Raw genomic sequence first — 25,726 nt, forward strand, 5'->3', positions numbered from 1 at the left:
CCACAGCCTGCCCTCAGCCCACTCTGAGTCTGTTCCCTTTTTATTCCCCGCCGCCCACCTCCCAGCACCGGAGGGAGGACAGGAGATGCGGTGATAACTGCTCCCTTGGAAAACCGGTGGGACCTTCCTGACCTGGGAGGATGTGGGCTCCCCTGCCGCCTCCTCCCAGGCTGCCGGGTGACCTTGGGCAAAACAAACCAACCCAGGCCTTCCCGGGTCCAGATGTAAAAGGAAGGCCTGAACTTGGACATTCTCCGGGTTACCATCCCACCCGCGGACCTCCCCCCCTCCCCCTGGCTGACCTCCCCTGCCCCCGAGGACAGATCCCTTCCTTGAGAGGACGTGTGGGTCCTCTCCTTTCCCTGTTGCATCCCCAGCCTTCACTGGGGAGCCCAGAGTTCTCTCCAAGCTGGTTTAGAAGGAACAAGATCCGCACTGACCCATTTTCCTGTGCTCCCTGAGTAGCTCGGTTGTGTGGCCTGGGTCTGGTTGCTCTCTGGTCTTTACTTTTGGGGTGACCCTCATATGCTCTTGCCCATGCCTTGTGTAGAAAACTGCTTGGAGGGAGTTGCCGGGGCACCTTGGGCTGAGTAGAATGTAGGGTGGCCACCCCCAAATAGTTTTGGGAACAAAGTACAAACTCGAGGAACAAATGGACGGACCTAGTGGAGTTGGGGGTGGGGGCACCAGTCCCAGGCCCTGGCACCAGCTCCTCTTTCTCTTCCTTGCAGTGGGCCCCCCCTTTGGGAGCGTGCTCTATGAGTTTGTGGGGAAGACAGCTCCGTTCCTGGTGCTGGCTGCCCTGGTGCTCTTGGATGGAGGTGAGTCCATGTGGGGACCTTGGCCATGCTCTTGGTGGCTGTGACCTGTGTCAGCAGGTGATCCGTGTCAGCAGGTGTTTGCAGCAGGTGCTTGGGGCACCTTTTTTCCCTTCCTTTTTCTTGTAGCTATTCAGCTCTGTGTGCTCCAGCCGTCCCGGGTCCAGCCAGAGGTAAGCCCCTGGGGAAGGAGGGGGCCACGGTGGCCCCGTCAACCTTCTTAACCCCTGATTTTTGCTGACAGAGCCAGAAGGGGACACCGCTAACCACGCTGCTGAAGGACCCGTACATCCTCATCGCTGCAGGTGGGGCCCTCCTCAGTCTCCCCGCTCCTTCTCAGCCAAAGAGTGGGGGGTGGGTGGCAAGAACCAGTGCTCGCTGGGCTGCTGGAAACGTTGGGCAGTAGAGAAACACGAATAGCAGAGGGGTTACGAATGCACCACAGGGACTGGCTTTCTTCCATCATTAATTTCTGACACTCAGCCAAGTTCCTTTGTCGGTTTTCATTTGGGGCAGAGATGTCCAGGTCACGGAGATGCCCTGACACAGAGGTTTATTTGTGTCGGTGGCCATCGCTGTGTGGCCGTGAACTTCTGGAAGGAGTCCGTGGCCTCACTGCAGGCATCGTAGGTGGGTGGTCTGAGTCACCTGGGCATGCATGAATTAAGGCTGACAGTGCAGCCCCAGAGGACAGCTCCCTCCCGTGGAGAGGTCACTCTGTGCAGTACCCCAGAGGCTGCTGGGAAACCGCCCTTGTCTACAGAAGGTCCCATCTTTGGGTTCTTGGTCTAGATGGACTCAGAGGAAGCCCTGGTTCTATGGCTTGTGGGAGGGTAATGGGCGTCATTCATCCAAGAGACTGTCTCTCCAAGACCAGCTTGGTGATGTAGGCCTGGGGCTGCCGAACAGGAGACCGGTTATGCTGCCTGGGTCTGGACACTGGTCAACACCGGGCCTGGGGTCAGGTCAGGAGAGGGCAGCCCTGAAGTGTGGCATCAGATGCAGTTAGGGGTAGATTTGTCTAAGCAGTGGTCATGAACGCTGGCCACCCGCTGCTGGATTTCGGGGGGCACCTGTGTAGCCCTGGTCTAGACCCTCTCCATCATGCCTGGCAGCCAAGGTGTTGCAAACCTGGTGTGGTGACCTGATGCAGGGGGACCTCTCTGTGCCCCCAGCAAGACGCAGGGACAATTCCAACACCCAGGTGCCCATGGAGCCCGGGTTGTCTGAGGGGGAGTGAGGAGGTGTGTGGTGAGAGTGGGACTCCCTGAAGCCCAGCACCCCCTGCCTCGGGCTTTCTTTGACCCTCATCGTCTCACCCTGACTCAGGGAGGAAAGATCCACCAGCCCTGACTATCAGGCTGTCACACTTCCAGGCAGCCTTGGCTGAGGGATTTGGGGGGCAGGCGATGTGTCTTATTTGTTGTGGTGGGATTTTAACTTGTGAAGGTGACTGAGTGATGATGCAGAGAGGTCAGTGCTATTGAAAGGAGATTTTATTGCTTACATTTCCTGTGAAAAGGAGGCATGCTACGCCACTCAGGGCCTCCTGAGGAAGCAGCAAGTTTCCTAGGTCAGAGGTTTGCATGGGGAAGGCAAGGCAGGGCTGGGGAGCACCTTAGGATGGGCAGGCTTTGGGGCCTGGGGGCTGTCCCTGCATGCCTGGTGCCTGGTCCTGGGGTGGATTCAGGGCAGGGGTGTCGGTTTGCTCTGCGAAAGAGTTGGACCAGGAGGGGTTCAGAGTGTGGGCCTTGGGTCACAGGGGAGATAGAACAACTGTGTCAGTGTGGCCCTAGTTAGTAGATGGCAAATAGACAAACACCGAATCTGGGAAAACAGCAGGCAGGTGAGGGGAGCCAGTCACGTCAGCATCCTTTTTCTGTTCCACCTGTAATGTCACAAAGCATGAAAAAAAAAAAAAAGCATGGAGAAGACCTTTCTTCATCATGTGACCACCTTACTCACCATTGCACAATGTCGTTTGAATCAGGATTTAGGCAAATTAGAGGTTCTTGGGGACACAGCACAGGAAGCTCCCAGCATGGTGGGGAACAGCTCTGTGCATCTTCTTTCCCGGTGGCTCTACCTTCTGGTTAACAGGGTGGTAATGGATATTTGCAGAAATACTCTATGTGTATAGTGGATTAAAAAAATATCCCTCAACAGCACACCTGAACCGAATGCACTGAGTTTTGGGGCATCCCAGGGCATCTTTAGAAATGTCTGCGTTCCTTGCACAGTAAAACTTGGACGCAGGAGCCTCCAGTTTCTGGGGTCTGTGTGTGGCCTGGAAGTGGCCTACACTGGTGGGTGGCCTCAGGCAAGTTACTTTGTTAATAAATTGGAACTCCTTCACTAATAGGTTGGGATGGGTCATCCAATAACGTCTACAGCTCCCTCCAGTTCCTTTATGACTCTGGGATTCTAGTTTGAAAAAAGTTTTTCTTAATGCTTTGTTTGAATTTAATATTTAATTTTAATCATTAGTATTTCATTTTAACGGATTTAACATAATATTTAATTGTTCTTTGATAAAAATAACAATGATGATGATAGTAATAATAAACCCAGCCTCCTCACTATCCCCTTGACCTATAAATAACAGCTTTCCCTCACAAAAGGAGAAGTTCTGAGCACCCAAGTGGAATGTTCTGGCTGTGGGCATGCGGGTTTAACTGTGTTTGGAATCAGGAGGGGATGCTCAAGATGCAAAACAGAAGCACACTAACCGTCCTCCTCCCTTGAAGGGTCCATCTGCTTTGCAAACATGGGGATTGCCATGCTGGAGCCAGCCCTGCCCATCTGGATGATGGAGACCATGTGTTCCCGAAAGTGGCAGCTGGGTAAGGACTAGGGCAGCTTCTGATTCCAGAACTTTTGTCCTTGGGGTGAATCCTGTCATTGTTGCCCGGCCAATCTGCAAGTACCAGGATTATAAAATGATTGTTTCTGTTTGACACTTAGTGGGGTCAGTGCTTAGGGTAGCAATGAGCTTTGGGGTCTGTTTCGGCCCCAGTTTTTTTTTTTTAATTATCCTTGATGGGATACAGAATTAACATAGAGGCATCACACCTGGGCAGAAATGAGAGAGCAAAAATATATTCAGTGTCTTCCCATGTTTCTGAATTAGACTAGTTATGTTAAATGTATGTGGACAGCAATAAAATTTATGTGAAAGAGGCTAACAACAAACAGGATTTAAGAGGGTGAATTTTAACATTTTTAATTTACAAGTAATACATGCTTTATTATTAAAAAAACAGTTGGGGTGCCTGGGAGGCTCAGTTGGTTAAGTATCTGCCTTTGGCTCAGGTCATGATCCTGGGGTCCTGAGATCGAGCGCCAGGTCAGCTCCCTGCTCAGCGAAGAGCTTGCTTCTCCCTCTCCCTCTGGTGCTTTCCCTGCTTGGGCTCACTCTCTCCCTCCCTCCCTGTGTCAAATAAATAAATAAAATATTTTTTAAAAAGTCAGAAGTACACAAATCAAGAAAGTAAATCTTAAAAAATCTCGTGTTCACCTTTTTCCTCCCAGCCCAGTCCTCTATGAGATTCATTGTTATTAGTTCTGTCTTTTTCTAGATGGTTCTGCATTTATTGCCATGCTTAAAAGTTGAAGCCAGGTGGAATCTTGCCAGTTGTATCACTGTGTGACCTTTTGTTTGTTCATGTGTCCATGTCAGAATGGGTAGATTTAATTTTCAAAATTAATTAAATTAGAATTTTAATCAATTACACATGTACTTAATGTTTAAGTTAAATACTAGAATTATAATGAGAAAGCCAACACTCCCTATCCCATGTCTCCCCATCGCCAACCCCCTTCCTCAGATTTGATCCTCTTTAATGCCTTTAGTTGTTTCTTCTGCTAATTTATGTCTCTAAATAATATGTGTAACTTCTGTTTTTTCTTTAAAGTTCTCCAATTTCTCACATTTTCTATCAGCTCCCTAATATGGTAGATGGAGATTAATTCCATTATTATTCCACCTGAAAATATCTACCAACTCACCTGTTTTCTCAACTTCTGTTTTCCTAAAACAGTTATGTTTGCTGGTTACACTGGTATTCAGATTGACATTGTGACTATGCAAATATTGTTCAAAGAAGAGCTACATATAGAGTTTTGTGATTACTTCTTTTTACGGACTTCTATTTTTCCTAAAGTTAGTCATTGCCATGTTTTTCCATTTTCTTAGTTTTCAAGGTAGCATTTATGAACATATTCTCAAATTCTCTGGCAGAGGTGAAAGGCCCTCTAAATGTGGCCAAGTACACGGGCAAGCCTAACCTATTTGTCTTTTTGCTTGTTTGTGGACATTAGTCCCACATTACTTTGTCTTGCTCCCGTCTAGGCTTATTCACTAGGTCATCCTAGGACTTTCTTCTTCCATTGTCTGGACATCTTTGCCTCTTTTCCGTTTCCTGTATCCTTTCTCTTGGTTTACTCTGTCATTATGATGGAACACATCCTCTAGCCGCTTTCTGAGAGATGGTGCGTGGCAGGTAAAGTTTTCAGAGATCCTGCATATCTACAAACATATCTATTCTCTATTTTTGGTTGATTTAGTCTATTTGAGTATATGAGTCTTGGATTGGAAATTATTTTTCTTCTGTTTTAAGGCCTCTGTCCTGTTGTGCTCTAGTGTTCAGGATTGCCGTTGAGGAGGCTAGTGTCCTTCTCATTCCCCATCCTCTGTAAGAGCTGGAAAGATCTCTTCCTCTCTAGGTTATGAGCATCCATGATGGTTTTTGCAGTGAGGTCTGTTTTCTTCTACTGTACTGGGCACGTGTTTGGTTAGCCTGCTCACGTGGGAACCTGTTCCTTTTAGTCCTGGGAAACCATTTTGTATTCTTTCTTTAATGAATCCTCTCCTGTACTCCATTTTCTTTTATTATTACTCTTGGTTCAATGTTGGACCCTCTGTGTTTTATCCTTTTGATTTCTTATCTTGCCTTTTCTTATCTCCACTGATTTCTTCATTTTCTAAACTGCCTATTGGATTTTTATAATTGGTGTCCTCATAAATTTGAAGAGCCCTTTCATATTTACTGAGTGGTTTTGTATGTGTGGAAGGGTTGTGGAAATAACAACCTCTTCCCGTTTAGTAGGAAGACTTCCACTCACTTCCCAACTCAGCCTCTTGTGTTATCTCTGGTCTCTGTGCTGCCTGGGGTCCCTGGGCCAATTCAGTTAGTTTCTTTAAAGAAGCTGCCTCCTGCCAGGGTGAGTGATTGAGAGCTGGAGAGTCCATGTACTTTTAAAACAGCCTTTCAAAAAATAAAAATAAAATAAAATAAATAAAAAATAAAACAGCCTTTCAGCTCTCTTTTCAGTTGATAGCCTCAGCCTTACATTCACAGTACCCGGAGCCTTCCGTTCCTGAATGTTCTAGGTTTGGAGGTACAAAAGCTGTTGCTTCCTGTTGGCTGCTCCATGTGCAGGTGGAAGGTTCCAGTGTTCTCTGTTGTGTCCCTCACTGTTCTCCCTCTGCTTATTTTTCCTTCTCATTGCCTTTTCTCTTTTTATATTTTGTCTGTTTTTGGACTTCGAGGGGAAGGTATAGAGTTTTTTGTTGTTGTTCCTTTACTAAATTTTAAACAGAATTTGCAATGGGAATGGAGAAAAACCTCTAGATTCCATCTGCCCTGTTTAGCTGGAAGCCCATCATTCATTTTAATACTCGGATATTGTTCTATTTTAAGGTTATACCATAAATTTTCTGCCAAGTCCTATTGTTGGACATTTGGGTTAGTTCCAGTTTTTGCCATTTAGAAACCATACTGTAGCAAGATATTCTTACACATATTCCCGTTCGTGTTTAGAAGTGTATCTGTGTGCAAATCCTGAAAGTTCAATGGGTGTTTGGTAATTGGTAATATTGCACTAACACCAGTACTGTCAGTTTTTTCCAGTTGCATATGAGGTGGGGTGTGTGTGTCTCATTTTGATTCATTTTTACAAATTCTTCGAGTACAATTGAGCATCTTTTCATGTTTTAGCCATTTCTATTTCCTGTATTGTGGATTTCTTAATATTTTTTGCCTGCTTTTTTTCTGTGGAGTTATGTGTCCTTACTGATTTTAAATATTCTTTGTATATTGATATTCTTTATCAGACGTTTTACAAATTGGGCCGTCATTTTGTTGTATGTCTTTTGAGTTTACGAATGGGTTCCCCCCGCCACACACATACTCAGAACATTTAAGATGCCACTAGTCAGGGTTAGCAATTTGCCCCTTCATGTCCTTGTCATCGGAGTGAAGCTCTGGTGAGATCTTTCCCATGTAGAGATTATTTTTTTCATCCATGTTTTCCCCTAGTTTATGATCTGTTTTATACATAAACATCTTGGATTTACATAGACTTAACTTAGGTACGGGGTTGTGTTAAGGATTTGGTGTTAACATTTTTCTGTATGGCCAGCCAGTTGTCCTAGGAGCCCACATGATTTTTCCCACCTTTATCATACTTGACTGTGTGTTCTTGGGTCTGTTCTTGGGTTCTCTTTTCTGTTCCATGTGTGGAGATGAATTCCTCTGTCAGTACCCTCCTATTTGATTCCTGGAATTTTAGAACATTGTTTAATGTCTGACAGCTTGTCCCTGCACACATACCTTTTTCTTTTTCTTTTTCCTTTTTTTTTTTTCTTCCACATACCTTTTTCTTTAAGAATTTATTGATGATCCTTCCTGGGGACTTATTTTCTTTTCATAGCTCTCTTGGCTTATAAATTGCCATCTTTGGTTGGCAAGTGAAGCTGCGATTTTTGGTGTCCCCCGCCTTCCCTCACAAACAACTTTCTATCCCCTCTGCAGTGGTGTCTTACCAGATCCTGCTTCCTCCTTCAGACTTGTCCCTACCCCAGTCCTTATGGGGCGCTGCACTGAATCACTGTTTTCTTTCACCAAATAATCCTTCATTAAAAAGTCCCAGATTGCTTGGGGTTGAGCAGGATGAGACTGGGACTGCCAATGGGTGGGTTTCTCTTTGGGGTGATAAAGTATTTTGGAATCAAACAGTGGTGATGGTTGCAACACCTTGTGACTCTGCTAAAAACCACTGAACTGTATGCTTGAGCAGGGTGAGTTTTAGGGTATAGAAGTCATGTCACAAAGCAGAATCCAAAACAAGCCCCAACAGCTAGAGTCTCTCCATGAAGGAGAAAGAATTCTTGGAACAAAACTAGGGCTAGTTCTTAGAAATCAAAACTCAGAACCTCCTGGCAGGGGAGACAAAGAAGAAACCCCAAAGACTGGAAGCTGCCAGAGAAAGCACATCACTTTGCGGAGGGAAAGACTCTTTTTCTTTCTTTCTTTCTTTCTTTCTTTCTTTCTTTCTTTCTTTCTTTCTTTCTTTCTTTCTTTCTCTTTCTTTCTTTCTTTCTTTCTTTCTTTCTTTCTTTCTTTCTTTTCTTCTTTCTTTCTTTCTTTCTTTTAAATATTTGATTTGTTTATTCATAAGAGATACAGAGAGAGACACAGAGACACAGGCAGAGGGAGAAGCAGGCTCCCTGCAGAGAGCCCATGTGGGACTCGATCCCAGGACCCCACAATCACACCCTGAGCTGAAGGCAAACAATCCACCACTGAGCCCCCGGGCGTCCCCGGAAGATCTTTTTCTAACTGGAGTTAATGAAAAGCAGTTTTGCAAGAGATGAGGAGCCGCTCTTCACATCCCGTTGCTGCTGCGGGCCGTAACCCCGAGGCGCTGCTTCTCCCCCTGGTGGTCTGGGGCCTCTGACCCCGGGCCATGAGATGCCCGCACCTGCCGCGTCCCCGGAGCTCCTGCATTCGCTTTGCAAGCGCTCTTAGGCCGAGCCACTCTTGCAGTGTTTCCGATGCCCCCACCTGACTTCCTCTCCTGCTTGGTGCATCTGGGCCATGAGCCAGGCACCTCCGCCCCAATGCCCTCTCCCTCTCCAGACGCAGCCCGAGGCTTGCTTTCTAAAGTCCTCAAAGTCCATCAGTCCCTGGGCCTTCCGGGTAGATGGCAGGCCCAGGCCACCTCGATGTTATCAGGAGATCCTCTCCTCGGGCTTATCTCCGAGGCCAGATGTCCCCCCCCCCCCCCCCCCCGCTGGCCACGCCTCTCACCATGAGATCACTCCCTTCCTGCCACAGAGACACAAGAGATTCCCGTATCTCTGCCTCTTTTGCCATGTTGTCCCTAGTGTGAAGGGAACACGCCCCTCATCCTTTCTGGGAAAAAAAAAACTGTAAGATTTGAAGTCAAAGCAAAACAGTCTTACCAGCTGCATGGGTGACACATGATTGCTTTTGTTGAACGCTGCGTTTTGGGCCATAGTTTTTCGAGGAGGTAGGTGGTAGCCCGTTGACACTCCAGAGGGCTCCCTTGTGAGTCTGTTCTCCAGACACCCCTGCCCCTTGGGGGTGGCTCTGACTTTGGGGTTGGCGGGGAGAGAATTATTTCATGGCATCTTTCTTTCAACTCCAGTCTGGGGTCAGATGACCTTTCCTCGACACCAGGAGGCTTAGGAACTCAGTTCATGGTAAGGCCTCCAAACCCCAAAATGGAACTTAAGGTCTGGGGAATGGGCCCCAGAGAAGAGTAGAGCTGAACTCTTTCTTCTGGCTCCTTAAGGAGATGTGCTGGTACAGCTGGTGGGGATAGGATACTTGCCTGCTCGGCAGGGGGACCACTCAGTTCCCAGCCAGCCATGACCTTGGGGCACATGCTGTGCCAGCCTGGCTGGGTCCCCAAGAGCAAGATGATTGCTGAATGCTGTGGCTCTGGGATGTGAGGACTTCAGCCTCCTGCGTCTCCCTTAGGATAGGGCAAACTAGTACCATGCCCCATTCTGGTTCCTGACCAAGTCCTTGGGGACCTAAGGAATGAGTCATCCAGAGCTCAGAAGAAGACCATGGATACATCCCACCATCACTTCTGGGGCTACATGTCCAATGTCGGCTCTTTGTGGGCTTCATTGGGGTTCGAGCCCTCTTGTGCCCGTCAAGCCAGTGACTGAGGCCAGGCTTACCATGAAAGCACAGGGATGGGCAGACGATCCCTGTGGGTGAACTTTCTCATATGTGCAGAGGTGCGTGAAGGGGTGCAGGCGCCCCTGGAAGGAGACAGCAGCCCAGCAGAGGGAGAGGCTCACACGTGTGGCCGCAGGCACTGTGTGCAGGCCATCCTGTCCATACTGTTCCTGTCGTGTCGGGCCAAGGTGGACAAGACTTCCTGTTGCACTTGCAGGTGATACAGGTTTTGGAGGGACAAAGTTGGCCAGTTGGTAACAGATTCCCAAAGGTCTCCCTAGATTCCAATGAAGGTCTGAAAGGGACATGGAGGGATCCCTATGGTGAGAACGTAGGGTCCTGCCCTAGGGTTGCAGACGCCCCATGACAGCAGGCGGGGACCTGGAGGGAGCGCAGGTCGCAGTGACATGAGCCACATGAAGCTGTGTGAGCCGGGACCCCAGGGGTGCAGAATGGATGCGACTACCTCCAGAGCCAGGAGTGATCCAGGGGCCAGATGGGCCGGCCCTGTGATTCACTTGGTCCTTCTTCCCTGAGGTGCCAGGGGTCATGTGTTGGGCACCCAGCATGGAGCTGGGCTGGGTGGGTTCTGGGCGCCGTGTTTCAAGGTGAGGTACTTTGGAGCTTGTACAGAAGAGTGGCAGTAGATATCCAGTCACTAGGAGCGCCCCAAAGCCCTGGTGGTGGTTCACCGGGAAGCCAAACTGTGGCTGGGATGCATTCTCTTGAGCTGGTGGCTGGAATGGGGAAGGAGGGGGAAGGCGGCTTCTCTTGGCTCTGGAATGCACAGCAGGACCAGTGAGGGGAAGTGGTGGGAAGCTTTAGGCCTTGGTGTTTAGACACCTGCCCCTAGTAGCAGCCGTCCTTTAAAGAGCTGCCTGGAAGAGCAGTGGGTCTCTGAGCAAAGCTAGCTGGGCTCCTCTTGGGACACCAGGCAGGCTGCTGCAAGAGGCACATTGAAGTTTCTCTGAGTGCCTAGAACAGGTTCTGGGGGGTGTGTACTGCAGCGGGGGCCCTGGCGATGCAGAGGATGCTGACGCTGTGTCACAACAGCAGTCGGGAGCCTGAGGTCCAAAGACCACGTGGGCCTGACCTCAAGCAACAGCGGCCTCCTTCAACATGTTTGCTTCTGTGATGTGCATGTCCTCACCCAGGATGTTTTCTCTAAGTGCTCAGCCGTGTCCTGAGCACCTTCCATGTGCCACCCTGGAGCTGGGCCGTGGGAACAGGTGAAGTGGTCCCTGCCCCTGGGGGCCCAGTGCAGCCTGGGGAAGGGCCAGGGCGAGATGTGAGTAAGCTGGAGCTCACGCAGAGGCCCAGGCAGGGGAGTCAGCCCGGGAGGGCTGTTTGTCACTTGAACCTCCGAGCCTTCCTACGCGACGTGCGCGGCGTCCCGGGCTCTAAGAGGTTACAGTGACCCACTGTCACGCCTTGCACCCCGTGCTGGAGGATCGTGAAACTGGATTTGCTGAGAGAGCGTTTGCTGTCTGTGGAACACAAGGTGCGCCCCCCCGCAGGTCCCACGTGTGAGCTCCGCGCCCCACCTGTAGGTCAGGAAGCTGTAGCTGGTCTGCGGCTTCCCCTGGAGCACGCTGGCAACCCCGCGCCGACCCTCTGCCTTCATCCTGTGCTGAGATTCACCAGGAAGCGGGGCTCCTGGCCAGGTTCTTGGCAATCACTTTCTTTGGCCCCAGTTGACAGCGGTGGCTGTGGACCGGGCTCAGCCCATACGTAGGTTTTGGGTGTCAGCCTGCGAGAGCTTTATGTTTTTAAAAATTAGTTGTCAGCATTTACAAATCCCAAGAGGTTTCATGTAGGAACCTGGAGGTCAAGCTTTTCTGGGAAAACTGGATCTTCCAATCTGGGACTTCCATCCTCAAGAGCAGTAATTGTCCGGGAGGAATAGCAGGTGCCTTCCTAGATGGGGTCTAGGCCCTCCCCCTCCATTTTCGTTTTGTTTCTCTGACACTGAGGCCCAGTGTTGGTGGCTCTTTATCACGGTACCTGTGCTGGTTTTGATCTTACACTTTGCCTCCTCCTTTCATGTACCCCCTCCCTAAACCCCAGAGATACTCATCCTGGGACAAAGGCCTTCATGATTTCTTAGGTCTCCAGACTCTACTATGTTGCATCTGAGATGAGGCTTAATTACCAGCTGCTTTGGGGAGCTCCTGGGTTCCCAGAGCACTGCCTTCGTACATTTGTTAACGTCCCTAATGTAGCCACGTCCCAGTGCAGACGTCATCTGATTCCTTCCTTTGAAGACGCTCTCATGGTGACCAAAGCCACGTTGTGGTCATTGTCTTCTTTTTTTTTTTTTTTTTTTTTTGGTCATTGTCTTCTGCCGTAGCAGTGAGCCGGGGCTGCGCTATCAGTACTGTTTGCTGAATCTGATTACACCCAACAATTATTTGGCCACCCAGATTGCCAAGTGTGATGGAAACGGTTTCCTGGAACATGAGATGAGATTGCTCTTTATTATTATTTCCCAGATCACTAAGCCTAGGATGATTTGGTTTTGCATTTAGCTCCTGGACCTAATCAGTTTGAAGTCCTTCCCGTGCTGGAAGGCTCGACCTCTCAGGAGGGCTTGATGGCTTGCATTAGTGCGTACGGAGGTACAGGGAGGCTGCTGGATCCTTGAAGGGGCAAAATCACCCTTAGCTGCATGCTGGTGGGCAGCAGGGACAGGCAGGGCCTCAGGCCCTGTGCACTTTGAGTAGCCCTGACCCTCTAGTAGCTAGCGTGCATGTCTAGCTTACGCAATCCTATGATCGCAGACAAAGCAGCGTTCACCATTTGTGGGCAAGGCTTAGAATCAAATCTGGTACAAGAAGAACACTAAAAGTATGAAGTTTGAAAAGCCGTCTTTCGAAGAGATTGTCCTACTGTCCTGATAGCAGATGGGGACACAGGGAGCTGATAGGGACAGGTCCCTATCAGGGGCAGCTGGGCTGGTCTGACTCAAAGAGGGCTTTCTGTTCAATGCAGAGACGACTTTCAAGGCAGCCACTCCACCAGCTGCTGGAAATTGCCCCAGGCTTGGCCCAGGGGTGCCAGGTCTCTGGGAGAGCATAGAACCTTGGACATGACAATGCCAGTCATGTGACTTGGCCACCCCAAAAATGACCACATAGACATTTATTATTTCTTTTAGGCATGGAAAGATGCTCATAAAGCTAGTTGAAAGAAGCAGGATGTAGAACAATAGTATAAACCCATGTTTTGTTTTGTTTTCTTAAAATCTCAGGCACGTGCATTGATCTGTGTGTGTGTGTAAACTTGTGTGTATAAACTTACGGGAGGAGGTCACCATGGTCATTTTCTGAGTGTTGGGGTTGGGAATAATTTCAATTTTGTTCTATGTCCTTCATGTTCCCCATTTTTTTTTCAATGCTCGTGTCTTACCTCTGTGGTAAAGCAACACGGGGGTGAGGCCGGGGGCGGGTGGCACCCTGCTCATGGCCCATGGGGGCTCTCAGTGACCAGCACCCACGGCGCAGTGTGCCCGCACCAGGCCGTGTGTGAAGCTGCCACCAGGCAAGATGGAGCTGCTGATAGAGGAATGAATTTCATTTCTGGAGCGTCTCAGCAGCTTTGTGAGGCCGGATAAAGCAGGTGGGGTCCAGTCTGGACCCGTCGGCCGCCGGATATTAGCTGCTTGGGTGCAGGCCCCAGGGCTTCTCTCATCGGCTCTAATCACCATCGTGGTGTCTGACAATTATTACTTTTTCTAACACTTGACTGATAATCAATACTGATAAGGTGTCCTTTTCATAAATTTACAGGCATTGCTTTCTTGCCAGCTAGTATCTCTTATCTCATTGGAACCAATATTTTTGGGATGCTCGCACACAAAATGGGGAGGTAAGATGAAATGCGGACAACGCTCACTCCGTCATAATAATGTAGCTTTAAAAAAAAATAATGTAGCTTTTTAAAGCAAATTCTAGATGTTTCTACCTTAGTTATCAGAAGCAATTGTTTTGATTTCTGTTGAAAATTTGGCCTGGGGAAAAAAAACCTAGAGTGGTCATTTATTAAAGGCACTGTTTTTTGTTTGTTTGTTTTGTTTTTGATAGGTGGCTTTGTGCTCTTCTAGGAATGATAATTGTTGGAATCAGCATTTTATGTGTGAGTAAAAGATGGTATTTGACAAGCGGTAATGATCTGTAAATAAAACTTTTGCTTTGGGCAAGAATCCCCAGGAAACCTTTTATAGCTGTTTGAAATTTGACATTTGTTTTTATTACGTCTTCCATTTTCCTCAACTTTTTTTTTTATCGTCTGACACATTTTGGACAAGATTCTCCAAGGGATATTTACATTTTATGTCAGCTGGAGGTTATTTAGTATGTTTTGTTGGATAGTGTACATGTCACTACCTACTCCACCCCCATCATCTTAAACATTACAGTGCCTTAAAACACTTTCAGATAACTAGCCGGAAACAATAGCAAGATGTTTTTCTAGAATAAAACACCTTCTACCAATGGCCAGTATCTACCCTAAGTGAGGCCTTCTGGTCCTTGTCAGAAATGGAGTGTGGTCAAGGCCAACCTCAACTATAGCAGTTAGCGAGTTTTTCTTGGTGGTCACAAAATCCATTTCAGCTTCAACTCAAAGACTTGGAGAACCTGATTCTCCCCAAACTCCATCCACCTCCTTCCCCCCATTTCCTTCAGAAGGGAATACACACACCAGGCTAGAGAAATTATGTCTTTTATATTTTCCCAGATTTACCATTGGATGTCATGATTCTAGTGTAATGTTTATTTCCTCTCACAGATTCCTTTTGCCAAAAACATCTATGGACTCATAGCTCCCAACTTTGGAGTTGGTTTTGCAATTGGTAAGTCATGTAACCTTAGGCCTAAATTTAAAACTTCGTTTCCCCCGTTACTAGGAAGGATTTCCTCTTATTTGGGCAGACTGTCGTTCCTCAACCTAAAATTTCTGGAAGCTTGAGCAGAGGCTGTGGGCAGCCAAGCTCAAGTACAGCCTGGTGATTGTCTACAGACAGATCCTTGCTTCTCCGTACTAGTCATTTATTTCCTGAAAACCAGTATTTTTAAAAGCCTGATATTTACAGAAGCAAACGGATACTCCGTTGCTGCCCTTGGGCAAACAAGAGAATCCCTCAACCAGAGCACGTGTGTTTGGGCTCAGATCTGTGCACAGACCTGCTCCAGTGAATCTGGGGGACAGAGACTGCACATGTAGTTTTTTATAAGGTTTGGTATAGAAGAGGTGGGCTGATGTATTCATGATTACGTGTGCTGCGGAATCACTGGCAAAGGGGATGAGTGTTTGAAATGCGAGGAACAAGAACATGTTAAGAACAGACTTGTGAATATTTTGGGTAAAGAGTCTACGTTTGTTTCTCTTTTGTAATATACAGATGGGTCATACTAGAAATCAATGCTAAATCTATCACAGGCTAAAGGCAAGAATTGAATCTTTGAGTGGGTACTGTGGAAAGAGAGAAAGGAGCCCCAGGTGGGCTTAGGTTTATCCTCCCCACAGCACCTACCTACTCCAGTGGTGTCAGTGACAGCCGTAATTTATTTTTCAACTCTTTGGGGCCCCTCCAACTCTTCTGTCCATTTTATTCACCCCATGTCCCCAGCACCTTCCACATATTAGGGGATCACCAAATATGAATTGAATGAAAGAAACTTCCTTCCTCTTCTTGCCTCTAGTACCATCTGGCACTAGAAACTTCCCTCCTCTTCTTGCCATCTAGTTGGTGGAGAAGAGGGGACTAAAGATTTGAGTACTCTGCTGGAGGTGTTGTCCACAGAGACAGTCTTGTCTTAGCCCATCATTATCTGCACCATTTTAGGGATGGGTAAGCCAGTGTTCAGAGAGATGAGGAATGGCCATGCTCACCCTGCCAGGGACTTGAGCCCAGGACTCTGAACACACATACTCTTTCTTTGTGCTGCCTGTCCCTGACTGTTGAAGGAACAAGAGATTCTAATGTGGCCTTGGTGGTGTGTGTGTGTGTATGTGTGTGTGTGTGTGAGCCCCAAATTAGTAGACCTCTTTATCTGTTCCTGAGCAGGCTAGGGTCACCGCCCCCCCGCAAGGCCCCTACATATTCTAATTCCTTCCTGTCTTCCCTGATACTTTCCAGCTTCTTATGGTCCACATGTGAGGCCAGGGCGTGTGGATGGGGAGGGGGGTGTATGAGGCTTATAGGTGTGCCCTCTGGGTGAAGGTAAGGGACCTATCGACTAGAAGAGAGTTAATCTGGATAGCAGCAGCTCGAAGTGAGTGAGGGTGCCACACAGCCAGTAGCCAGTGCTCCACTCAATGTGAAGCATGGTCTGTGAGTCACCAGAGGGCTGGGTGCCCTCCTCAGGAAGATGAGCCCTTCAGACAGTGGAGGCCAGATGGGGTAAGGTGGCCTGGGTTCTAGTCCCAGCTCAGTGACCTGCAGTCTGTCTTTAGTGAAGGGTATACCTCAGGCAGCCTGCCTCGAGACTCACAGGTGGTGATGACAATTGGGGAAGAGCTGGTGGGCTTGTGAGGTTAGGACACAGTCCCTGGTATTCCCCGCATTTTCGGGTTACATCCGTTTTCCACAGACCATGTTCCCTAACTGTCCACAGGGATGGTGGATTCGTCAATGATGCCCATCATGGGCTACCTGGTCGACCTGCGGCATGTGTCTGTCTACGGCAGTGTGTATGCCATTGCAGATGTGGCGTTCTGTATGGGATATGCCATAGGTAAGGATGCGGGCTTTCAAAACAACTGTTTAGCTTAATGGATGGTAATGCTGATTGAAAATTATTTAACTTTTTGTATCTTTCTATCTATGAGACATCTGGAGAGAGCTTGATCTAATTCTCTGTTTCCTGAAAGGTCCTTCTGCTGGTGGGGCTATCGCAAAGGCAATTGGATTTCCATGGCTCATGACCATTATTGGAATAATTGATATTCTTTTTGCTCCTCTCTGCTTTTTTCTTCGAAGTCCACCTGCCAAGGAAGAAAAGATGGTAAGAAAATTTTAGGATGCAGTCAAGTGTTTCTTGGTCTTCTGGATAGTTTCTCCATGACTTAGTTATAAAATATATTCTGCTCCTTTTGGGCAGAACTCCCTAAACATAAATGGTAACAGTTCCTTTTGAGTTTATACCACTTAGGCCATACTTCCTTTACTAATCAAGCATTATGTTTATAAATATGAAGAATGAAATGACTTTTGTTTGTAGGTTGGCAGTCTGTACAGCTCTTTTGTCAGCCAGACATGGGGTAGTTCGATGTAATTTTCTTTAGTTCTTAAAAATCTTGATTTTTTTTTCCCACCTGCACCAAGATTAGCCATTTTTGATGCTATGTGTTTTTCTCCTAAGCCTTACTGCTTTTAGTAATGGTGTTTTAGTCCCTGCTACATAAGCTTCTGGAGATGGTTTTGGTGTAGATAACAGAGCATTTTGGAAAACTATTGTATATGTATCTTTGGGCACACGTGAGCATAGGTAACCTTTAACAATTTCATAACCAGAATCATAACTAGATGAAAGATACACTATTGAGTAGAAGGCGTTCCTCTTCTGAACAGATTTACTTACTGATTCTAAGTATTGATACCTTGTAGTGAAGTTTTTAAAACCTCACATGGTGATGGGTACTCATCTAGCTGGAAGAAGAGTGATTTAGATTAATAATGAATGAGATAACCAGGCGAGGAGAGACAGTATTTTGTGATTATGAGTGGCTATGTAATGTTGTAATGTTCTCTTGGGGGTACATCAGAAGTTCTGATGGTTGAACTGAAATGGGTCTTGGTGCTTTGGCATTTCTTGAACTGCCCTTTTATGATTTTCCCCCAAAAGTGGGTTCAAAAACAATCACAGACTGTAAAGTTTAGGTTATGTGCAGCCATTTATTTATTTGGTGCATTCTTTGTTATTCATCAATTCCTTCAATATATTTTAAGAATATATTCAGCATGGAGCACTGGTCTTATGCCCTTTATTATATAGGGTGTAACTAGGTAATTTTGAATTACTTATGATCCATTCAACTGAAAGAAAAGGAGTGGAAGGTGTTGTGGAAATGTTCCAATGAAAACGGGACAGATGTGGAGGTATACACATTATACCTTTTTTCCTTTTTCCTCCTTTTTTCCTTTTTCCTTCCTTTTTTTCCTTCCTCTTGCTTAAATGCCTCTAGTTCTGAGCAACCATAGTGCTTTTATTGTTCATCTGACTTGTCTTTCAGCCTGACCCCCACAGGGTACCTTGCCCAAATCAGAGTCAGAAAATTCTCAGTGCAGTGACTAAAAACTGTCATTCCTTGCCATCATATCAATTTGATTAAGGCCAAATGAAGGTTACTCCCAACTCTCTCTACCAAAAAAAGATAAATCATCTACAGATGCTCCTGCCACCCAGGAGACTGTTTAAGATTCTTGGGAGATAGTGAAGGGCTAGCATGGCCTTGGCACCAAACTGTCAGCTGGGGAAATGAGAGCACCTGCCTCATTGGGTTGCTCGGTGGACTCAGCGGAGAATCCCAGAGTGCTTAGCCCCGTGCTTAGCACACAGTAAATGCTCAGTAAAAGTGTTACTATTTCTACTACCACCCCACACTTGTTTCTAGCTTTTACCTAATACTCTGATTTACTGTCAGCCCAGAGGTCCCCTGTATCCACCCAAGGCCCCTCTGTGAGGCGAGAGCTTCCTTTTGCTCCTGAGACCCCAGAACTGCCGAACGGGCTTCCGTAGCCAAGCAGCAGACGTTAGCAGCTGTTGTGTTATCTGTGTGTCAGCAACAGCATGATGGCTTATCTGAGGTGTTGGAGGAAATGAGTGAGGGCTGAGGATGAGCAGGGGGGGTCCCCCCTGGCAGGGGCAGGAGGCAGGCCCTGGTGTGTCTTCTCTTCCCTCTTGTAAATCAGGGCTTTAGTTCACTTAAAAATGCCAAAGGAAGTGGAAGAGACAATGTAAAGCCAAAGCAACAATTGCAGGCTTCCAGAAAGCCACTTTCACTATAAAATGTCAAAATCCTTAATAAATGCCTAGCAAGAGGAATCATTAAAAACTTGAGAAAATGTGCATCTCGCCGCCCATAATTGCTGCCCATGATTGCAGGTATCTCACTGGGTTCCATTTGCCCAGTGTAATGGTAACGTCTGAGGATGGCCAGCGGCTGCTGCCTTCTCGTGGAGCAAGCGGAGCAGGAAGGAACCTAATGATCAAGGAGTGTGAGGCGGGGACAGCAGTGCCATGGAGGAGAGAATTGATTACTGCCCACTTGAGAAAATCCAATACTGACTGGTGCTGGCCTTCAGGATGAGCAGTTACCAAATGCAGGGGGACAGGAAAGCTGGAATAAGGCCTATAAACCATAAAAAACAATTCTTTCATTAAACAGCATTCTGAAAATGCCGTGTTTGGACTTAAGCTCTTTTATATTAAAGATCGAATACTGTTTTCATGGGGCCGCAATTGTAGAAGCATGAACTGGTGTGGCAGCACTTGAGCTTTTCTTCTATTTGGTACTTTTTTCTTTTTTAAGATTTTATCCATTCATCAGAGTGAGAGAGAACACACATGTGCAGGGGGAGGGGCGGAGGGAGAGGGAGAAGCAGACTCCCCGCAGCAGGGAGCCTGATATGGGGCTCGGTCCCAGGAACCCCGAGATCATGACGAACTGAAGGCAGACACTTAACCGACTGAGCCTCCCAGGCGCCCCTGTATGTTTATTTTGAAATAATCAGTACGGGTGGAGGAAAACGCCTGTTTGTTACTCAGGTCCCTCTGCAAGTTAAGAAATGCCCATTCTGCCATTTGAGGCCAGCTGTGGTTTAGTTGCACATGACAAGCAGCCCATGACTCTCAGAACATCCAGTTGAGAATTAGCTGTGTGCTGATAGGGATATTTTTTTTTTCAGATTTGAAGAATTATTTTTGAAGATAGGGCACATTTTTTTATATCTTACTCCTGAAGTTTCTAGTTGTGGCCCAGACAGGAAAGTCGGTGTTTGAGATTGCAGCGTGGTTTTCCTGGGTGACTCTGGGCTCTCTCAATAGCTGTTCCAGAGAATCTTTTCTGAATGCAGGGAGCCAGGCAAGGACCTGCATGTTATAATCTATTTATAGAAATATGTCCCTTTGTAGGGCATTTACACAGTAGATATGTAAAAAGATCACTAATTTTTTTTTTAGATATGGTAAATAAAACTTTCAAGCATTCAAACTGGCATCTCAAAATCTTGAAGTCTGGAGGGCTTACTCAGTGCTTGTACTGTATCCCGGCTGTGTGTTTGCCTAATTTGTATACTTCATTTAGTCCAACAACGGTTTTACCACTTTGGAGATCCTCACTCTGCTCGGTGTCTGATAGGAAGTCAAGCATTTGGCAGGGGTTCAACTCTCAGTAACTGGACTCTGAATTCAACACTCTCCTACTTTACTTTCTCTCTGGTCTTCAGTAGAGTCAGTCGTGCCTTGTTTCCCCAGCAGAGGGCTGGCTTCAATTACCTGGCGGCTCCCTGAACCGGGTTCTTCCTGGCCCTTGTGCACTTGACTTACCCACTTGACCTTCACCCCTCTTTGTTCCTGGCACTTTGGGAATATTACATCTGCTGTCTGGCTTATAACTTGTTATAAAAAGCAGAGCTGTCACACAATCTTTCAAAAGAGGTTCAGGAGCCAGTAAACTAGGTTTTAAAAGCTACAAAACAGTATTTCAAAAAAAAAAAAAAACTTATTTATCTGAGATAGGCTTTGTGTACAAATGTGGTTTGGCTGCATTGATAACTTCTGACCACTGAAGTCTGTTTGATGCCATCACCAGTCTGATTGAACTTCTTCCCTTGCGACACAGCTTTTTGAATCCATACTACGTGCCTGCCCAGTGTTAAGTTTCGGGGTCCTTAAGAAGTCTACATGTTATGCAGAGTTAGGTCTGAGGGCGAGAGAAGGCAGTTATGAGTAGGGTAGACTGATGGCTATCCCTCCCAAGGCTGTATTGCTGTGCATGGGCCAGTGATCAAGGCCCCTTACTTGGCCCTGCAGTCTGGCTCTGGTTGGGCTTTCTAATAGTATCTCACTGTGTGCCTCATCATCACCACATCTGTGGCGGCCAGGCTGGCTTAGTGTGCCTGTTTTTATTTTATATTTGTTTTTTAGAGAGAGACTGAGAGTGAGCAAGTGTGCTAGCGGGTGAGAGGAGGGGTCAGAGGCTGAGGGAGAGAGAATTCCAGGCAGACTCCCTGGTGAGCATGGAGCCCAATGTGGGGCTCTGTCTCATAACTCTGAGATCATGACCTGAACTGAAATCAAGTCAGCCACTTAACTGATGGAACCACCGCAGCGCCCGTGTCCCTGTTCTACATAGTGGTTCACTGGATGATTCTTGCTGTGGACATCCTTCCCATCCTTCAAGGTTCAGCCTATGATCCTATCTCCTCCGTACAGCTGTCCTTGAGCACTTCACCCACAGTGAGCATTCCACCTGTAAGTGCTGTGGCACCTGTCCTCCTCTCGCCATGAAGTCACTGAGTTGCTCGTATAGGAGCTTAGGGGCATGGGAGCAGGTGCCCAGCAAGCTGTTGGCAGCCACACCGCTCTGCTATACTTCTAGATAATACCATCACTGAGGCAGTGCTTCTCATGGTATGTAGACAGACACACACCACTGGCATGAAAGGTTAGGGGCCTGGGATTTCATGTTTAACTTCCCCTCCCCGCCAAGTGATTCCTATGTTTCTTTGAGGATCACTACCCTGGGGAGGTAAGACGTTGAGCTCTTTGGGGGTTAAACCTTTTGTGTAACAAGGACACATCCATATGGGGAGAATGGTCCTGGTGTACAGCATCTGTTGCCTCAGTTATTGAGTTTTAGAAATTGAGCTCTTTATTAAATACATATATTAATTCACTTGGCACGAAGCATTTAAAAAAAAAAAGTTAAATTTGCAGCTGACAAGCTGAGCTGACAGCCTGACTTAGAGAGTCAAGGAAGTCGTTATCTTAACATATCACCCAAGCAGATTTTAGAATTTCTCGGTAAGCGATAAATGGGTTAGCACTGAGTGGAGTCAGAGAAGTTATCAAATGTGTGGGACAAGACCTGGGCGGGGAGTAACTGACAAACACCAAGATAGGTTGTAAGAGGTTAACATAAGATAAATTTTAACAGATAAAGGTTTCCATGTAGATTTTCACACTGCACTAAAAGGTATCGGGGGAATAGTTTATGTAGCGGAAACTCCAAAAGACACACCTCATAGGAGAATCTCCTTTAATTGTACCAGTGTCCTGTTGTATGGTGTTTTGTATCCCTCTGCCTCTACCACGGAGCAGTGTGGGAACCAACTTTGGCATAAGGCTGGCTGGCACATCTCTGCCCCATTTTAGCTATATGCCCATTGCCATGTTGTTTAACCTCTGTGCCTACACAGTTATCAGCCTCCCACATAGAGTTCTCATGAAGCTGGGGTATTGCAGCAAGAACCCTCTGCGTGGTCCTGGCATGATAAGGGGCTGCTGTGTTTGCAGACAGCATGCTTGGTCTGCACGTTTTTCAAGAGGAGTAATGATTACAAGTATTTTTTGAGTATGTTTATCAATTGAGGATCAATGGACTGTTTTCAGTAATGAGAAGACACAAGATTTTATGTTCCTAGGAGTTGGTTGGTTTTAAATTCTACATTTGAGCTAGGGGAAGACATTCAGGATTTAGGGAGAGGTGCTGTGGAAATGCCACTTATGAAGACGTGACGTTTAGTGTAGGAAAACTTAAGGGGCAGTGGCAATGGTCTTTGTGAAAATGCCTGGAATTGGAACTGGCTCCAGATATAGAAACAATGGAGGGAGTTACCCTCAGGTCCATTTCCAACAGAAGTTCATCTCGTTAAGGGTGTAGTTCATCTTATTAAGGGTGTTGCTACCGTGAAATCCGTGAGCAGCAGTTGGACTGGGTGACCTCCAGGACCCCCTCCTCCATCCCAATTCCAAAATGCTAAATAGAACTCTTCCTAAATGTAGCCTGCATAGGCCTCGCCTCATAGCTTACAAGTTGCCCTAACTGGACTACATGATGTAGCCCCTGGCAGAGACCCCCTTCTGTACTACCTTCTGTTATCTGGAATCCTCACAGACTGTGGAATGTGGAACTCCAGGGCTTCTGGGACAGACACCTGGCAGTTGCACCGCAGGCACCTGGCAGTTGCACCGGACTGGTCGACAGTGGGTGGCATTATCTATAGCTTTCCAACTCTAGTAATCCTTGAAAATAGTAGGTTATTTTATCTTTGTGAAACAGGGTTAATATATCTGCACTTTGTTCTCTTCCAGGCTATTCTCATGGATCACAACTGCCCCATTAAGACCAAAATGTACACCCAGAATAATATCCAGTCGTATCCGATCGGCGATGATGAAGAATCTGAAAGTGACTGAGATCCTCAAAAGTCATCAAAGTATTTAATTGTATAAAACCGTGTTTCCGGTGAAATGACTCCTCCAGAACTGTCTTAGTCATACCATTCACCCCTGGTGAAAGCAAAACAACCAGAGGTTATTCAGTCTTCTCCGTGTTGTGATTGATTGCCAACAGCCTTATAAAGAAAAAGCAGCTTTTCTAGGGGTTTGTATAAATAGTGTTGAAAACTTTATTTTATGTATTTGATTTTATTAAATATTATACAATATATTTTGACGAAATAGATATAGTGTAAATCTATAAATATTTGAATCCAAATCAAATATAATTTTTAAAAAACTTACATTCATGAACACTTGGGCAAAAAAATCTTATATTTTTTTCTGAATACTGGTAATGAGTGTTTAAAATTAAAGCACACATTATCTCCGAGACACTTCCAACGCTGAGAAACTAGAAGGAAGTCTGAAAAATAGAATTAAATAAGACAGCATATGATGTAGTGACATTGAGTGGGGTTAACTTGTAATTACTATCAATATATTTATGAGCTAAAGGCTAGTTATCTCAAAGGCAGAGAACAGGAACTTGAGCCGTCATTTTTTGGACTTACCCATAAATCGTAGCTGGCATTAATTTTCTACGGAATCATCTACCTGGAAACAGATGGTTGTAAATTATATGTTTACAGGTCATGTGGCTGGCAGCAGACACTAAAGCCAACAGGAAAAAATAGTAAATGTTCTGAAAGCAGAGAAAAGCACCCAAAAGTATGTTATGAACTAGTGTTCCCTTTAAAATATATACTTGTCTTAGAATGAAAGAAAATTGAGGGTAGATAACACTTTATACTATCAACTTTTAGAAATTTAAAAGGCTAATAGCTGCTATGTCAAAAAAATTAGACTACATTCTTGACCTGTTATGAGGTCATCCAAGTGTTTTCTAGGAACCTATTACATTTTGAATTGCAATTATTGTTTTTTAGACTTCTGAAGGTTGTTCACATCAATGTGAAAACAAATTTTAAGTAAAGATGGAGGAGGAATGAAATTATCTTGAATTACGTTAGGAAAACAGGTAAAAATAATAGGTCAGGACACATTCCCTTTCAGAAAAATCCTAGAAACATCTAGAACTATTATATCATCTAGTGCTGTGTAATGTGGTTTTTCTAAGCATGACAACATTGACGTGCCTTTTCAATTTAACAGCAAATACTGTGTTAGCACTGTCTGTTGACATCAGGTTTTGTATGAGATGTGATTGGAGTGTGCAGATAGTGTAGAATGTCTCAGATATTTGTTAATATTTGTTAATTCTGTAGCTTTGCAGTCGACAAAAATTACCTAATGTCTGTACTTTGTTAAGTTAAAATTGTGTTTCTGTTAACCTGGACAAGGAGCAATGAACTTTAGACTAGCTAGTACTTTGTTTCCATTTGCTTTATGAAATTTTATGTGGGGCTTTGAAGGATTTGAAATCTGGCTTTCAAGTGCAGCCTGGTGGAAGAAAGGACGTTTCCTACTCACATATTTGCACTGGGCAATTTACACAAATCTGTGACTTTGTAAGATGTCTCTAGAAGCACTCTCATATGGCTAATGTATGACGGCAGGACTGTTTTCTATTCCCACTGGGGAGACCCTTAAAGAACGTGCTACAAATCAATTCTCTTAGAGCGTTCATGGCTCCCCCTGACCAGTATACAATACTGAATGATTTATTCCAATTTCATTCTTGCCTTTAAGGCTTCAGTTCTTCAAGAATGACTGGTAGAGGCATGCCCACTGTTGATCTTTAGAGAGAACATAAAAGACATGTGAGTTTTTCAGAACTGTTTTGGGAGCAAAAGTATTTTTATTTGAGAGGGAAAAAATTTGCAAGTTCTTTTATATGACTAATATTCTGAGGTTAGCAAGATTGTAAAGTGAGGCTTTTTTTTTTTTTCTTTTAATGTGTGTATCAGAACTGTGAACATACAGCTCCCTGAATGTTTTCTTGAGCAGCGGTGGGTTATGTTTGTACCTACCAAAATAGATACAAAAACATTAATGAGGTAGCAAATGATATTCAATTCTTTCAACTGCTAAGTGTATGTGCATACATGTTTTAGCTAGTTTCCTTAATAAATCTTCTGAACACTACTGTGCCTGTTTGTATTCCTTTATAAGCTAGACATGATCATTGGAATAACATGCATGAGGTTTTGTTTTGACTGTGAATATCTAATTAAAAACTATTCTTCTCTGCTTGCAGGCATCAGGTAAAATTCAGGTTAGTCTGAACCCTACTTTTTGGCTTTAAATTGAATCTGTAACTAGTCCCATGGTGTCAATGTGGAAAAGCCCAGTAAGTTATTCTTGCATTTCTAAAGTTAAACTGTTTTCCTGACTGTTGTGAACAAATAACTCTATCTGACAGAAGTAACTAAGCTCTTCCACAAGGTGAGCCCACAGGGCCCTGGAATCTACACAATTCAGGGTGTGTACTTTCAGGCAT

The 25,726-nt window shown here is 45.8% G+C and overlaps 1 protein-coding gene across 1 annotated transcript in view; it reads left to right on the plus strand.

Moving 5' to 3' along the window:
- Window positions 1-25,371, plus strand: part of SLC18A2 (solute carrier family 18 member A2) — a 38,341-nt gene extending 12,970 nt beyond the window's left edge. Inside the window, exons 7-16 of the mRNA XM_072740201.1 lie at window positions 732-821; window positions 948-991; window positions 1,063-1,123; window positions 3,566-3,661; window positions 13,606-13,684; window positions 13,900-13,951; window positions 14,606-14,669; window positions 16,435-16,554; window positions 16,691-16,824; window positions 23,137-25,371. Of these exons, the coding sequence (XP_072596302.1) occupies window positions 732-821; window positions 948-991; window positions 1,063-1,123; window positions 3,566-3,661; window positions 13,606-13,684; window positions 13,900-13,951; window positions 14,606-14,669; window positions 16,435-16,554; window positions 16,691-16,824; window positions 23,137-23,241 (845 nt within the window). The 3' untranslated portion in view covers window positions 23,242-25,371. The remainder of the gene's footprint in view (window positions 1-731; window positions 822-947; window positions 992-1,062; window positions 1,124-3,565; window positions 3,662-13,605; window positions 13,685-13,899; window positions 13,952-14,605; window positions 14,670-16,434; window positions 16,555-16,690; window positions 16,825-23,136) is intronic.
- The last annotated feature ends 355 nt before the right edge of the window (window positions 25,372-25,726 follow it).

This window comes from Vulpes vulpes, chromosome 15 (assembly GCF_048418805.1).
Source record: "Vulpes vulpes isolate BD-2025 chromosome 15, VulVul3, whole genome shotgun sequence".
Classification (NCBI taxonomy): Eukaryota; Metazoa; Chordata; class Mammalia; order Carnivora; family Canidae; genus Vulpes; species Vulpes vulpes.